This window comes from Podarcis melisellensis, assembly GCF_964234715.1.
Source record: "Podarcis melisellensis genome assembly, chromosome: 3".
Taxonomy (NCBI): Eukaryota; Metazoa; Chordata; class Lepidosauria; order Squamata; family Lacertidae; genus Podarcis; species Podarcis melisellensis.
Window position 1 is genome coordinate 47,185,207 of NC_138530.1, and position 15,893 is coordinate 47,201,099.

Below are 15,893 nucleotides of genomic sequence, written 5' to 3' on the forward strand. Positions count from 1 at the left end.
GAGAAAAGAGATTGAGAACCAGGCCAACGAGGATCAACGTCACGGTTTGGCAGCAGTGATGTAGTTAGCAATTTATCCCCTTAAGTAAAGTTAATGTCACAATCCTGCACTGGCTCTAGGGAAGTCGAAAGAGACGCAGCTGAGGAGATGAGGTAAAGAGTACAAAACAAGCAGGGATAGGTGGACAGGCATCAGTTCTGGGGGTGGGCAGTTGGACTATCTTACTTCATAGAATTGTATAGTTGGGAGGGACCCATCCACCTTGGCACTATAGTAATATCCTCAACCCATCATATCACATGGGATTTTTTTCCAGGATTTTTAACCCTCTTTTCTACCTCTGTAAAATTATATTTAAATTCCCAGGTGCATCTGCACAGAGCCACTACTGCCACCACCCTGTCCCCCAATTTCAAGGCACAGAATATTTTAAATATGGTAGCAAGGACTATCTTTCAACACCTGCTGCTAGTTTGTTCTATCAAGGAAAAAGGCACTCCTAGATACAAAATCCCCAATCAGGCCCTTTTAAAAACTAGGATACCTTGGGCAGGCCCCTTCATAAATTAAGGTTGAATAACTGATAACCTGTTTAGAAATAACTCTTCTGAAAAAGGAGTGGTTTATTATAGGAGCAGTCAAAATAGGGAAAAAATAGCAAAATATTGTATTATTTAGGCAGACACCTTACTTCATTTTCCTGGTTTGAAAATAGTACTAAGGAGGACTTAAGATTTACATATGGGTTCTAAAAATTATTTGTTAAAAGCTGTTTCAAAAGATGATATCCAACATCAGTCATGCTCACAAGGAGGTGCACTGATTTCAATGAGTTTGCTTGGAGTACGATTAAGGGATGTCACCAGAATCCCCTAGACGTCTTTGAATACAAGGCTTCTCAGCTCTCCAACCTAGCCAAATGTTGACCAACAAATGTAAGAACAGAAGAGTAAGATTCCCAAACACTCCTCTTTTTAAGAACCTATGGCTTTCAGTATTGGACAAGCAAAATCCATCCATCCCATTATAGGCAGGGTTTGTGAAAAGCCAATCAGGGAACTCCACTTTCTTAACAGAGTAATGCTTCCACCTCCAGATTCCTGGGCCAATTTGAGCTAGACAAGGTCGGAATAATGTCATGCACTTAAGCTGTGAAAACTGATTTAACATGTGAAATGGAATTTCAGAAGGGGAGACAGAGAGACAGACAACACACAAACCCTCATTCCAATTCTGATAGACTGGGTTACAGCCTTTGCCATTTCCTAAAATGGAATTTGGGCTATATAAGACAGCAGAGCTATTCCAAATGAATGCAGGGACACAACAGGCTGCATTTTGTCTGTTTGGTTGGTTTCCTAATGCTTGTCTGGGGATGTCCTGAAAGAAAACTTTCCTGCATTTCTAGCAGTGTTTCATGAACCTCATAACACTGAGAAGATGGGAATGCAATGGAAATGGGCCAAAAGACCTCCATGAACCACAAGTTTGTTTAAGGGTTAATCCTACTGATGCCTTCCATCATGCGGAGATATACTGCTGCTCGTGAAAGCAGGGGACCCTGCTTTTACAAATATGAGGCCCAGAATTTAGAATACGATTCCTAGGCATTTCAACTAGACTAAATTAGAAAAAAGAAACCTAGACCAGTGCAAAACACCAGCTTATAAGTAACAGAAATGGTTATATTCCAGACAGCTTAAAGTACTGAAAGTTTCCAATCCCCTTTTCCTTTCCTGTGTTTATTTTTAGCACACATGGCAGAAGTAAATCAAGAAAAGAGAAATTAAATGCATCCCAATGATAAAGTCAAAAAGGTACAGTTGTGATGGTGGTGCCTGACATCCAGCAGGCTCTCAGTGTAGTGAGAAAAAGTGGTAATAATAGCAGTCTATCTGTGATTTAACTTTGAGAGCAGTCTATCTGTGATGTAACTTTGAGAGCAGTCTAGTTTTCCAGTGGTTCTCGGTGTACTGCAATGAAAGTCAAGTGCCTTCTTACCAAATCCCTCTACAATACAGGATTACGGGTATTGAAATCATATTTAGATACTGACCTTCACTAATGCTCAATGTTGACATTTAAGCAAGCAATAAATGTAGCACCAATTATTTGGTGTTCTATAAATATGAAATTTAATTAAAGTAAAAATAAAAGTGCAGGGATTTTTTAAATGCTTTGCCCTTTATACCCTGTGTATCAAGTCCCTGGACTAAGGGCTATTTTAATCTACAGGAATGTGCCACAGTCTGCTGACAAAAGCACTACAACTAGCTAATAGCCACTAAGCACTGCAATATGCAATGCAGTTTTCTTTGAAGAAGGAATGGCAGTCATGTCAAAGCCTTTAAGAGACGCCAGGCCGGCTTGAGCCCATGTTTCAGGAACTGAAAATGCATTTCCACCATTCTGTCCTAAAAAAGCCAGCTATGGAAGTGCTGATTCTTCTGTGGCATGTGGCTTACTTCATTCAGTTGTTAGAATCATTTTAATAAGTTAGACTGTAAGAAATGTGAACTTTTTTTTTAGTACAGTAACATGAAAATTAAAAAGACAGTCTGACAGGGCAGCAAAAAACCCAAAAAAACTCCACTAAGCAGGTGGAAACGTCACTCACATACTGTGGACAGACTTTTTGGCACCAGATGGACTGCTGTTGTGTAAATTGCTTAAATTATAAGGAGTAGATTACAATTAAGAAGCAGTTTTCCAAGTAGGTTAAGACACAGAGATATTGGAATAAAGGTGGCGCAAGACTATAAGCCAACACTATGCAGTAACATGCCGCATTGTGAAATCCAAAATTTACAATGGGAAAACCCCACATAGTAACAGAGTGCTATGAAAATATTGACAAACTGAAAGTAAAATCTCATAGAATATCTATAAATGTAAGAATATCCTATACACAAAGAAATATGTTTGGTTTAAGGGGAGAGCTGAGGCTCTTACAAATTCACACAGGCAACAAAAACAATGTAATTGCAAGTTAATGCTCCTGTCTTAACTTCTAAGTTATGCAAGCAGCAAAACTATTGGGACAATTTCACATACTCCATTTCCTTAGAACTTGGAAGTACTTTCAAGCAGCATGGAGAGGTAAAGTTTAGCTAAGCGTCTGGATCAGCAAACCCCCCCCCCCACACTTCATGTTTTACAGCACAGGGGAAGCACCAGAGGAGTAAGGGTCATCCTTCTTATTTATCATTCATTATGATTTGTGCTCACAATGGTATCAGGGTGGCCAGACTGCTTCATTTGCAATAAGTACATGTCCCATAGTTTCCTGCTAAGATCCTGTGACCTTTCATAACACAAATGTGGCGGGGGGTGGTTTGCTATTGTTATTGAATAGTGGGAGAGTGCCTTTCCTGATGGAAGAAATGTTGTGACACTAGAGAAGCATCACAGAACAACTAATAAAGTGGAATGGTGTGTGGATGCTTCAGATTGATTCCATTACTGGTGTCGCAAAATACACTTGCAACAAAAGAAAATGGAGGGGCTACAAGACTTCTTCCTCTTAGTGCTAAAACACACTAATATTTGGAGTTGGATGCTCAGTAAGTTGTACATCCAGCTCAAGGTTTTTGCCATAACACAGGGCTGGAGTTAAACTGGGAAGAGGAATGTCTGAGGCAAATCACGACGTCATACCAATTGGCACACATTTCTCCAGTTTTGTCCATTTTATCCCACCAGACTCAAGCAAAGTGGCAACAGTAGGGCAATGGGGCAGCCACTGCATAACACTCTTCAACAACAAACCTTGGCTACAGGTCATGGTTTAGGAGAAGAGAGGGTGAGCACAGCCTCACATTTGGATGACATGCTAAGTTTGGCTTAGCTGCCATGTCATGCTGAGGTAGAAGGACCTGGAAATAGCAAAGCGGTTGTGACTGCATCCCTGGTTTGGCTTAGCATTATGTGTGAATGATATACCTAATATTCCTTCTCTGCCTTTTCTCTAGGTTTTCTATCCAGGGACAGATGTGTTCTAAAGATTGCCTCTGTTCCACTGCAGGTTCTATGGAAAGTGCCTTTTAAAAATATTTACGTGCAAAATAACAGCAGGAGGTTAACTTTACATTGTCGTGGTTTATGCATTCATTTCCTTATAATCTGTTGCACATGCCCTTTATGACTATCACAATGGGCACATTCCTCCTCATTTCTCGGGTATTTCTTGTACTGCATTACTGCATTGCTAGAGGCAGGGTGAGGATGGTAAGGAGTCAAAACATTTCTCACCAGGCTGTAAAATATTTAGACAAAACATGAATATTTTATGGCCACGAAATCACAAAGTTCTTGTGCAGATTCCTGGAAACATCTGCTTATAGCACTGCACTGAAAAGAACCAAGCAGAATATCAAGGGTTTTTACAACAGGGATAGTTAATTATACTGAATATATTTAGGATATTAATCATGGACTCAGGAAAATGTTAACAGCAACTAAATGTCATCTATACGAGACATTTTGTACTCAGAAACAGATTCCTTAGTACAAAATATAATACTGAATTAGTTATGGCAGGTTCCCTCGGGTATAAACTGTGGGTTTTCCTTTCAAAATGCATGCAGTCTAGAAAAGGTGGGACGGTGGTTGCTGGTGTTTATTTTAAAAGGGATTTTATTTATTTATCTTCATAACAAATATGATAGTGTGTAGTGTGTTTTTGTACATTAGCAAGAAGCAAGAATTTAATGGTCAAAACCATAATCAAAGCAAGGAAATCATTGTGGGAACAACAATGCCACAGACAAATAAATAATATATAAATATACTGCCATAAAGGCATTTTGATTGTATAATTATGAAATCAGTAAAGGACATATAAGGAGAAAATAAAAGGAATAGTCCTAGTATTGGATTAATGTGCATGTAGAATCGGGTTGTTCCACAGGCCTACCTTAAAATTATTCTCACAAAGTGTGGAGGCGTTAAGATGATACTACTACATAGAGTTGGAAAGTAAGTTCATTATTATTCCTAGTAGCACAAGAGAGTAGCTAAGTATTTGATTTTGTACAGGAGAGCTGGCGATGGAGGCATGTAATTGTTGCTACTGCCATCACCACCACCAATGGGCAGTTTGTGGGGTTTATTGCTGGTTGCTTTTTGTTTTTCATTCTCTGTGTATTTCTTTTTTACAGGCTGCATTACGTATAATGTAATTATGTTTTAGATAAGCTAGAGGAAAATGGAATAGAAATATGAGTAATATTGAACATTCAATACAAGTGAAACTAAAAGGATTATGTTCTGTGCAAGTAAATAGACTGATATGGGACAAATGCTACACAATAAATTTATACATTCCCATAGAAAGTTAAAGCAACTGGGTGATAGCCAACTAAGCCATGCTCACAGTGGACCCATTGAAATCCAAGGATTTAGGTATAGGCATTCATCTTAAAATATCTACTCTGAGTATGACTAATGTTGGATATCACCCATTAGTTGAGCACCCACAATAGAAAGTTACAAGCTTTCCAAGTAGGCATAAAGTATATTCTAGGTCGCATATAAAGAGAATAAATTAATATAAATGTAACAGCCAATATCCTAAAAGAACTAGGAACAATAGGCATTGGGCTTGTACAATATATTAGGTCCATTATCAAATTATATATAAAGTAGAATATGTTTCTTTTTGTGATCAATCTTCTCCGAGAAAGGAAGATTAAATTTTAATCAAAGCTGAATGGAAAACTAATTTTACATGAGAAAACCTCAATTAAAACTGTCTTCCCTGAAAATAGGTTCCAGTTTACAATGTTTGGTCCAGGTAATGAAGTAAACATCTGGAAATTGAAAGGATATTAAGTAGTCATTGGAAGTATAATTAAAGTAGTAAATTAAAGAACAGCTAACTTCTATCATTTGATGTAATGTTAATCAGTTCCCAATATCTTCCTTAACAGATTTTTGCATGCTACTGCTGGAGCACAGAAGGCTGGAAGGGGAAAAGAGAAAGCTAAAGTGCCGATGTGCATTTAGAGGGGATCATTGGATATCAGCCTAATAAACTCTATAGGCTCAAAACAGAGGAAGTTTCCTTTTCGCTCCTACTCATTCTTATCAATATATGAAGACTCTACAGAATCCTCACAGAATCAAATCAGATAGATAAGATTGTGATCATCACTTCCACAGTGATTTGTAAATCTGATTCTAAATACTTGCCTCTCAGAATGCCATTAGTGATAATGCAGCATACATGGGTGCATGTTTTTTGCCCGTGGAGCTAACAGCTACTGCAAAGGCAGGCAGAATCTAGAATGCTGAAATCAGGCTCCCTACTTCCACAGATAAATAGGCAATTTCAACTGTCCTGGGTTATCGTTCCCTCTCTCTTTGATACTAACAAATCACAAAGGACTGTGGAACAAAACAGTATTAAACTAGTACCTGGAACATGTTTCAGACCTCCCTGAGCTTTTAGTGTCATTCAAGGAACTGTTGATGGGCAGAAAAAGTAAGTTGAGGTCCACCTTACCAGGAGATGAAGCATAATATAGATTCAGACTATAGACTGAAAGAAGTGGTACTTCTTAGAGGACTCATACTATCAGGGCACACAAATGTAGAATACAGGTTATATATGGCCTCTAGCTTCATGAGACACCATAAAATGAAATGCTGCAGCTCCACAGAATCCATCTTTGAAAGGAGAGTGTGGCTGCAAAGAAATATTAAGTGGTGTATGACCAAATGCAAAGAAAGCATGTCCCCCACAGCCAGGGATGATGGGACTGCTTTGGGACTTCCATTTCATGGAGTGGAAAGATTAATGTGAAGGATGTACTTCGTGAGAATTCTTCTATTCAGCAGTAAGAAAGTGGTTACAATCTTCTGTGCTTGGCACTGGAATCAGGTATATTAGCTTTCTTCCCTCACCTGCTTTTTTGAAGGTTAGGGACTACAGGCAATGAGAACCTCATGGTCCTTGATGCTCTTGCTGTAGCCACCATTGCTTATTTTGTGCTGTCTCTCACACTGACAATGTTTTCTGCCTTTAGTTATTTGGGGGTTGCAGTGTCACAGAAGGCTTGCTGGATGAAGGACTTTCTGAGCTCTGTTTTGTGCACTGGTTTTAGACAGTTTAGTTCTGCCTTTCACGATTCTCTCCCATCACAGAACACAGGTCCGATTCCCCCCCACCAGCCGCCGCAGCCTGCATGACTGAGGACTAATGTTTAGGCCTCAGATGGTGTGCCTTGCCAAATGAGATTGAAGTAGTTCTCATGATAAAGAACCAGCAACCCTGGCTCAAATTACATGATCAGGGCTGCAGTGGAGGCAAAGAGCTCAAGCCTCCATATTTCCCACCCCAGGATCCCAGCTTGGGGGTGGTGTGGGGGACTCTGCTGGCTATTTCTACATTCATTCAAGGAAAAAATATCATTGTCATGTGTAGTTTGGGGCCCTAAGGACCACTTCTTAACTCCTACACTGAAGCTGTTTCCTATCTTTGGTAAATCTCAACACATGGAACTGGTTACTGGTTAGTAGAATTGTCCCATGCACTGTGATCTTCTATGCAGGAGACTGGTAATGTGCGACACAGTCCCTTTGGGCTTCATCATCAGACTCTAAGCATACATTTCTCTTTACCAGAGCTGCTAACATTTAAGCCCAAGTGAAACTCCTGTCAAAATGAAAAGAATGACATCGGTGGAAAACAAACTGAAAAGCAAACAGAGCAAAAAACCAACATGATACCTCTTTCAGTTCCCAGTGTGTACTCTGGTGTTTGCTTTGGATAACAGGGTGCTGGAGAGTACTCCACTTGGAATCTTGAACTGCAAAGTGTTTTGATTGTTCCCGGTTGGTGCTCAAAGAGGCATCGGCAGTATCCTCCACTTCATCTGTTTGGCTCTCTTCGCCCTCGGAAACACAACAACCACCTTCTTTCAGTTGAAACCCTCGGATCAACAGTTGACAGGCCTCTAAGTCAACTTCCCACACTCTTTCAAGAAGCTGGCTCCCACAGCTGAAATAAAAGCCAGAAAGAAAATAAGAACTTTGTTCGGAGACAAGAGTTCATCTCTTATGTAATGCTTTGGGAATCTCTTGTTTTGTTTTGTATTTTTACCAAGATAAAATAAAATAATAGTTCTCAAAAAACAGTTTGGCAAATTTCTTTTTTCTTCTTCTTCAAAATAGTAACTGATAGATGTCAAGGGGGACCCTGCAATAGGATGATGTTCTCTGCTGCTTGTTAGGTTGTGGAGGTTCTGGCTTGTCCTCCAGAATCTATAGCTGTCTTGAGAATTCTGTGTCTCATTCATTCACAGTAGCCAATCAAGCTGCACAGTAGTCTAAAATGGCCCAATTCAATTTCTTCCTGCCCACTCAATGGAGGTGGTTCAGTGATACACCAAATCAGGGGCTATCACTTCAGTCTTGGGGTATGTATGCAAAGCATGAGCCAGTCCCTGCTTGTATAGAGCTCTATGTGCACACTGGAGTCCCTCTGTACACACTGTATCTGCAGGATTAGGCAGTTCTGTGCACAGTTGTGTCTGTGAAAGTACCATAGATTTCTGGCTCATGGCTCCATGGAAGAAGAAGAAGAAGAAGAAGAAGAGTTTGGATTTGATATCCCGCCTTTCACTCCCTTTAAGGAGTCTCAAAGCGGCTAATATTCTCCTTTCCCTTCCTCCCCCACAACAAACACTCTGTGAGGTGAGTGGGGCTGAGAGACTTCAAAGAAGTGTGACTAGCCCAAGGTCACCCAGCAGCTGCATGTGGAGGAGTGGAGACGCGAACCCGGTTCCCCAGATTACAAGACTACTGCTCTTAACCACTACACCACACTGGCTCTCAACAGTAGTCTAAAATGGAGTCATTGGACAGCAGACTCAGGAATTAGGAAAGCTCAGAAGTACATGAGATTGCAGCCCAAACTTGCCATTTATAGCATAATTTAATTTCCTCACATTGAACCTGTGACGAACGCAAAGTGCTTTAAAACCAAGGAACACAATTATGTTTCAATCCAACCCTTTGTTTAAGCTTTATTTTCTTTTGGGATATGCTGATTATAGGGCTTAGTAATTCTCAATTCTTCAGTACAATTCTTTTTCTGATATGAAGCAGATATAAATAAACATATGTCCCCAAGAAGAATTCAGATGATACTATTTTGGGTTTGCCAGTGTTGAGTAACTATGGTTTAGAAAAAGAACCACTGCATCGCTACTGTGAGTCTGTAAGGCCCTTCATTTAAAGTTGGTATGCAGCGTGAGATCTCCAAATCGCTGACTTAATCCCAGTGGGATCACAGAAATAAGGACATTATTGAGCAGAGTCCTTTATTAGTTGTCTATATTGTAGCTGATCAATACTTAAATATTTAACTCGGACCCCTTTCTGAAATCCTGGAAGGCTACAGCCAGTCAGGAAAAATAACACTGAGCTAGATAGACCCATGGTCTGATTCAATTTAAGGAAGCTTTCTAGGCTTCTATGTGAAGGTTTTTGTATAAACTTCCCTTGTAAAATGGAGCATAGTTACTTAGTTATTTTGACCGATCGGCTAATAACTAAAAGCGGATTCAACTTTTCCAATAGTGAAATGTTATTTGCATCAAACTTTGCTCACTATTATTTGACACACTGATCACACTGGTTGATGAAAGTTAATTCACAAGAGCAGGTGTGTGAGAGGTGCATACATGCGGTAAATAGGGATGCAAGATATGCACAGAAAATCCTGTTTTATGCATGATGTTAGTACTGTCTAATCTATTGTACAGGTTTCTTCCATTATATGATTTATTATTTTTAGCAAAATTCTTCCCAGAGCATCTATTTGTCCTACAATATTCCATAGTTTAAATATTTCAAATTTTAAAAATTGAAGTTATATTAAAATGAAAAGCAGTGCATCAAAACACATTTTATTGTGCTTCATAATTGGCTTTGATGATTAGATCTAAATTATACAGCATGTATTCGTCTTAAAAATGGTTTACTTGTCAGAACTTTTAATTGGATTCTTTTATCATCTTGTAAAAAGCTTTGTGATATAAATGTATATGTATATGTGGTATGAAAGTATGCAGCAGTGGGGGGAAACAGATTAACCCAGCATATTCTTTAGTGTAATGAGATTAATTTTGGGAGTCAAAAAACCCTGCACAATACTATTGTTATAAATGTATTTCATAACGGCTGTACAATTAAATATTGATTTTCGAAGGTATGCCTCAGCATTTCTGGGACAAATTAGTTGATAAAATTGTATGTAACTGGTAAACAAAATGCAACTCTTTAGCTGTGTGTTAGTTTTATGGTTACTATAATCTGTCTTGGTCTGTGGGTCAGTAAAGGCCAGAGATTACACTAAAAGTGTAATAACTGGAACTTAAAGTAAGTTCAACATTTAACTGAAACTGCCTTGGTCGGGCTGGTTGATGATCTCCGGCGAGCTAGGGACAAAGGTGAGAGTTGTTTCCTAGTTCTGCTGGATCTCTCAGCGGCCTTTGATACGATCGACCATAACATCCTTCTGGACCATCTAGAGGGGCTCAGAGCTGGGGGCACTGTTATACAGTGGTTTCGCTCCTTCCTCCTGGGCCGTGTTCAGAAAGTGGGGGGGGTGAGTGTTCAGACCCCTGGGCTCTCACTTGTGGGGTGCCTCAGGGTTCCGTCCTCTCCCCCATGCTTTTTACCATCTATATGAAACCGCTGGGAGAGATCATCAGGGGGTTTGGACTGGGTGTCTATCAATATGCAGATGATACCCAGCTCTACCTCTCTTTCAAATCAGAACCAGTGAAGGCGGTGAAGGTCCTGTATGAGTGCCTGGAGGATGGATGGCGGCTAATGGATTGAAGTTGAATCCTGACAAGACAGAAGTACTGTTTTGGGGGGACAGGGGGCGGGCTGGTGTGGAGCACTCCCTGGTCCTGAATAGAGTAACTGTGCCCCTGAAGTGTGCAGCCTGGGAGTCATTTTGGACTCACAGCTGTCCATAGAGGCGCAGGTCAATTCTGTATCCAGGGCAGCTGTCTACCAACTCCACCTGGTACGCAGGCTGAGACCCTACCTGCCCGCAGACTGTCTCGCCAGTGGTGCATGCTCTAGTTATCTCCCGCTTGGACTACTGCAATGCGCTCTACGTGGGGCTACCTTTGAAGGTGACTCGGAAACTACAACTAATCCAGAATGCGGCAGCTAGACTGGTGACTGGGGGCGGCCGCCGAGACCACATAACACCGGTCTTGAAAGACTTACATTGACTCCCAGTACATTTCCGAGCACAATTCAAAGTGCTGGTGTTGACCTTTAAAACCCTAAACAGCCTTGGCCCAGTATACCTGAAGGAGCGTCTCCACCCCCATCGTTCTGCCCGGACGCTGAGGTCCAGCGCTGAGGGCCTTCTGGCGGTTCCCTCATTGCAAGAAGCAAAGCTACAGGGAACCAGGCATTCTCGGTAGTGGCGCCCGCCCTGTGGAACGCCCTCCCATCAGATGTCAAAGCGATGAACAACTACCTGATATTCAGAAGACATCTTAAGGCAGCCCTGTTCAGGGAAGTTTGTAATGTGTGATATTTTAGTGTATTTTTGGTTTCTATGGAAGCCGCCCATAGTGGCTGCGGAAACGCAGCCAGATGGGCGGGGTACAAATAATAAATTTTTTATTATTATTATTATTATTATTATTATTATTATTATTATTATTATTATTATTATTCCTACTTTCTTTCAGAATTTAACACTAGCATGTTCAAGTTACAGTAGCCATCTTCTGACACTTAGAAATCTTTCAAAGAGGAAATTTTATGGACCTTGCTTTTACATAATCTAACTTTTTAAAAATTTAGCTTTCATTTCTCTATTGCATAATTGATTTCCATGTTCCGTATCCCAAATGTCTACAGTCATTAATATCATACAAGTAGATAAGTATCCAGCCCTATGCATGCTTATGCTTTTTTCTATCATAGAAGTCAAATGGCTGTGAGTCCTGGAAGAGCTGCTCTTAGCATTGCTGGACTATTCCACCTTGCCTGGGCCTTGACTGACTCCAGCTACAAAAGCTGAGGCTGCTGAACAGACTCTTGGGTTGGAGTATTGTTTGGGGTACTGTTTGGGGGAGTTGGGGGCTGCTATTTTATATCATTGTTTTTAGATCTTATGATATGTGTGAAAATCGTTCAGTTATGGTTGTGTACTTTTTGATGTGATTTATTTATTATTTTTTGACTACTTTTGTTATATTAATAATAATCTTTATTGCGGTCCAACGACCCATAACATGGATTCAGAATTAAACACAGATTCATACAGACAACCTCCCAGGGAAGGAAGACCGAAGCGTTATTTGTTTAGTCATGGGTATGTTAATCTTTGATTCGTATGATTACTGAAAGAAACTTTGCCACGGCCAATGTGGTATCATTGGACTTGTCGTCCAGAAGATATTTGATATCGTAGGCTTCAGATTGACCCAGCCGATTTGCCAATACAGTGGTACCTCGGGTTAAGTACTTAATTCGTTTTGGAGGTCTGTACTTAACCTGAAACTGTTCTTAACCTGAAGCACCACTTTAGCTAATGGGGCCTCCCGCTGCCGCTGCGCCGCCAGAGCACAATTTCTGTTCTTATCCTGAAGCAAAATTTTTAACCCGAGGTATTATTTCTGGGTTAGCGGAGTCTGTAACCTGAAGCATATGTAACCCGAGGTACCACTGTAGTGGTTTAATCAATAGTTCCCTAGCTTGAATAACACTACTGCAGAATAACACTACTTTAGAACCAGTTCACAAGCAGGCATTCTCAAATGTACACATCATTTCTTCTTCTTCTAGAACAAGAAGGAAATCTTTTGTACCAAGGGGTGCTTGGCTGATGCATCAGAACAGTTGTTTCATTCAGTCATCATATTGCAATCCCTTTCTGTGCCTCCATGGCTTATGTGGAGGTTCTCCACTCACTCCATATACACTTCAGTGGAGGGAACAACAAAAGGAAGCTTGACCAGAGCTGCCACTTCCATTAAAGTGAATGGAACCACTAGTGGAGAAACACTTTGCGCAGATGGGAGCAACACACTTAGGATCAGTATGAGCCATTTCAACATGTCAACAAAATCTGTTGCTCTCACATTCATGTAAGTAGCAGAATCCGTACACGGATTCAACAAAGCTATTTGAAAACAAGGTTTTATTGTAAAAGAAATTGTTTACGTATATTGCTTTGAAAATGTATATTGGTTGTCTGACCATGCCTTCTTCCTTTACTAAATCTTATATATCAACAATTAGTATCTTCAGTTTCACAGCCTAGAATAAACAATTACATCTGCACCCACAGAATACAATGCCTAATTGCTGAAATTTACACTGAACTCTAAAAATAGCATGGCAAAATTATTCCTTTCTCTTTCCCTTAAAAGAAGGGGGACACACACCCTGACATCAATATCTTGCTTGAGGGCAGAGCAAAATCCTTGTATTTTATGTGAGAGTACAAATTATGTAACCACTCTTTATACTCTGTAAGGCCGTTTGAGAAAATATAGGGGAAAGAACAATTTTTCTATTGCTGAAAACCAATAATGGATGTTTGATTATGGTTATTAAAAACAACATACCACATAATACTAGGCAATAACAGTCATAAAAAAGCATTTGAGCAAGAGTCAGGGATGGGAATTAGGTTGGGGTTTTATGTATTCTTTTCATCTGCCAGACATTCATTTCATCTAGGACAAAACTTTAATCATGGCCTGTCATTTTCCTATCAATGTTCAATGTCACTGTGTTATAGTTAAATTATCTCCATGGGAAACACAAAATGACAGACTGCTGTAGCTGATTGTTTTTCCTTTGATTTCTTTCTAAGGTGATGAAGATAAGCTTGCAGAGCTGACTTGTCAAAGGAAAGAAATTAACTAATTGACAAGGAAAGCAGCAAGGAGCCTTGTAAGAGCTTACTTTCTAATTGGTTTATTTTAAACACTGTATCTTTTTAAAGGGATATTATCTGGTCTATAATATACAGAATTTGTTGCACAGAGAGCTATTCTAATGCTCCCATATCTAGTAAAAGAAGTACAAGTAAGACCTGCAACAAAATGTTGCAGAATGGAATGTTCCTGTCCAGAGTTCTGGCCACCCAGTGCATCATGCCCTTTTCCAGGATATTCCATGCAACTCTCCCACCCCATTTTCTGCTCCCTCACAGATAGTTATTGTTCTGTGGCTGCTAAGCATTGTTGTACTTCTGAAACTTTGGAACTCTCTCACATCTGCTGATTTCTCCCTCTTGTATGTGGACCGTACAGTTTTGGCCACATAAGAATAATCACTCTAAGAAAGAGTTTTCCATTAGCATAAAGCACAGGTGAGACGATCTCTAACCTGTGGGCCTAACTAGGCAGGGCATGGGTCCCAATTTAGCCCTTGGGACTGTTTCCCCCCACACCACACCCATGTGCCTCACACCTGACATCAGGACACAGTCACAAAGACACTGATGGGAGTTTAAAGTGAGCTCCCAGTTGTTCTTTGAATCACTGATGGCACCAATCAGCTGAAAGTGAACCACACTAGGATTGGCTGCACTGGGGAGTTTCCGTTGGTGTGCCTTCAAAGAGGCTTTCTGCATCCACCAATTAGCTGACTGGAGATTACAGTAAGTCCCTTTGAAGTCCCTTTGCAGGCGTAGTTTGCATTCAAACCATACCTGCAAGTGGACCTTTTTTGTTTCCAGAAAACTTGCTGGTTTGCAGAGGAAAAATGTAGGCATGGTTTGAATCCAAAGTACATCTTCAAAGGGACTTGGTGTAACCACCAATCAACAGTTAGAGCAAACCCCTCTGAAGTTATCACCTGATATTATAATAATGTCAGGGAGCCCCGCCCACTTCTCTAAATTGACACGTGAAGAGTAAGGGAGGTAAGGCTCTGGCCTGCCAGATTCAATTTCCTACTTCTGATGTGTGGGATTTTTTCCCCACTCCACAAAACACTATACTGTAAATAATTTTGCAACAGGGTTGTAAGAGATGGGATTTTTTCCAACATAAAGTTGGCACGAGATCATTAACACAGCTTTGTTTAGCTATACAGTCATACCTTGGTTCTCAAACGTAATCCATTCTGGAAGTCTATTCGACTTCTGAAAATGTTCAAAAACCAAAGCGCAGTTTCCAATTGGCTGCAGGAGCTTCCTGCACTCAAGCGGAAGCTGCGTTGGACATTCGGCTTCCAAAGAATGTTCGAAAACCGGAACACTTACTTCTGGGTTTTCAGCATTTGGGAGCCAAAACATATGAGTACCACGGCATTCGAGAACCAAGGTATGGCTGTAGTTCCTCTGACAAGCTCAAAAAGTTCAAATATGTATCATTTAATTCCTGGGATGAAGGTGTGCAGAATACCATCAATGCATAGTGTTGCAGTGTGCTGCGTTGATGCGCCCTGGCTTTTCATATTCTGCAAAGCCCAGCTACGCCTGGAGTCCAGAAGCTATCTGCCCAGCAGTCATATTATTTGCTAAAGTTAATGCAGTGATAGCTGAAACAGTTCTAACAGCCCTTAGCTTGGAACCAAGCCTAGGCACCCTACAATTCTGACTGGGTGCAGCTGGATACAGTTGGCCCTTCAACTTTGTGCAAATTTTCCAGCATTTTGCAGCAGCAGCATGCCTCACTCATGCATCCTGTGTATTCCTGAATACTGTGCATTCCCTAAAAATGTGCCCTTTCACCCAGTACTATGTGTTACGAATTTGGTATCTCTCATGCAAGAAGGGGAAATGTGAGGTGCCTCGGTTTACGAACTTAATCCGTTCTGGAAGTCCGTTCTCAAACCGAACCCATTCTTAAACTAAGGCACGCTTTTCCTAATGAGGCCTCCCACCACCA

The 15,893-nt window shown here is 40.5% G+C and overlaps 1 protein-coding gene across 7 annotated transcripts in view; it reads right to left on the minus strand.

Annotated features, from left to right (window-relative positions):
• The window catches only part of DISC1 (DISC1 scaffold protein), a 150,166-nt gene that overhangs the window by 20,200 nt on the left and 114,073 nt on the right, over nucleotides 1-15,893 (minus strand). For all 7 annotated transcript variants that reach the window (XM_081906821.1, XM_081906815.1, XM_081906817.1 and 4 more), the window contains one exon: nucleotides 7,732-8,002. In XM_081906821.1, the coding sequence (XP_081762947.1) occupies nucleotides 7,732-8,002 (271 nt within the window). The remainder of the gene's footprint in view (nucleotides 1-7,731; nucleotides 8,003-15,893) is intronic.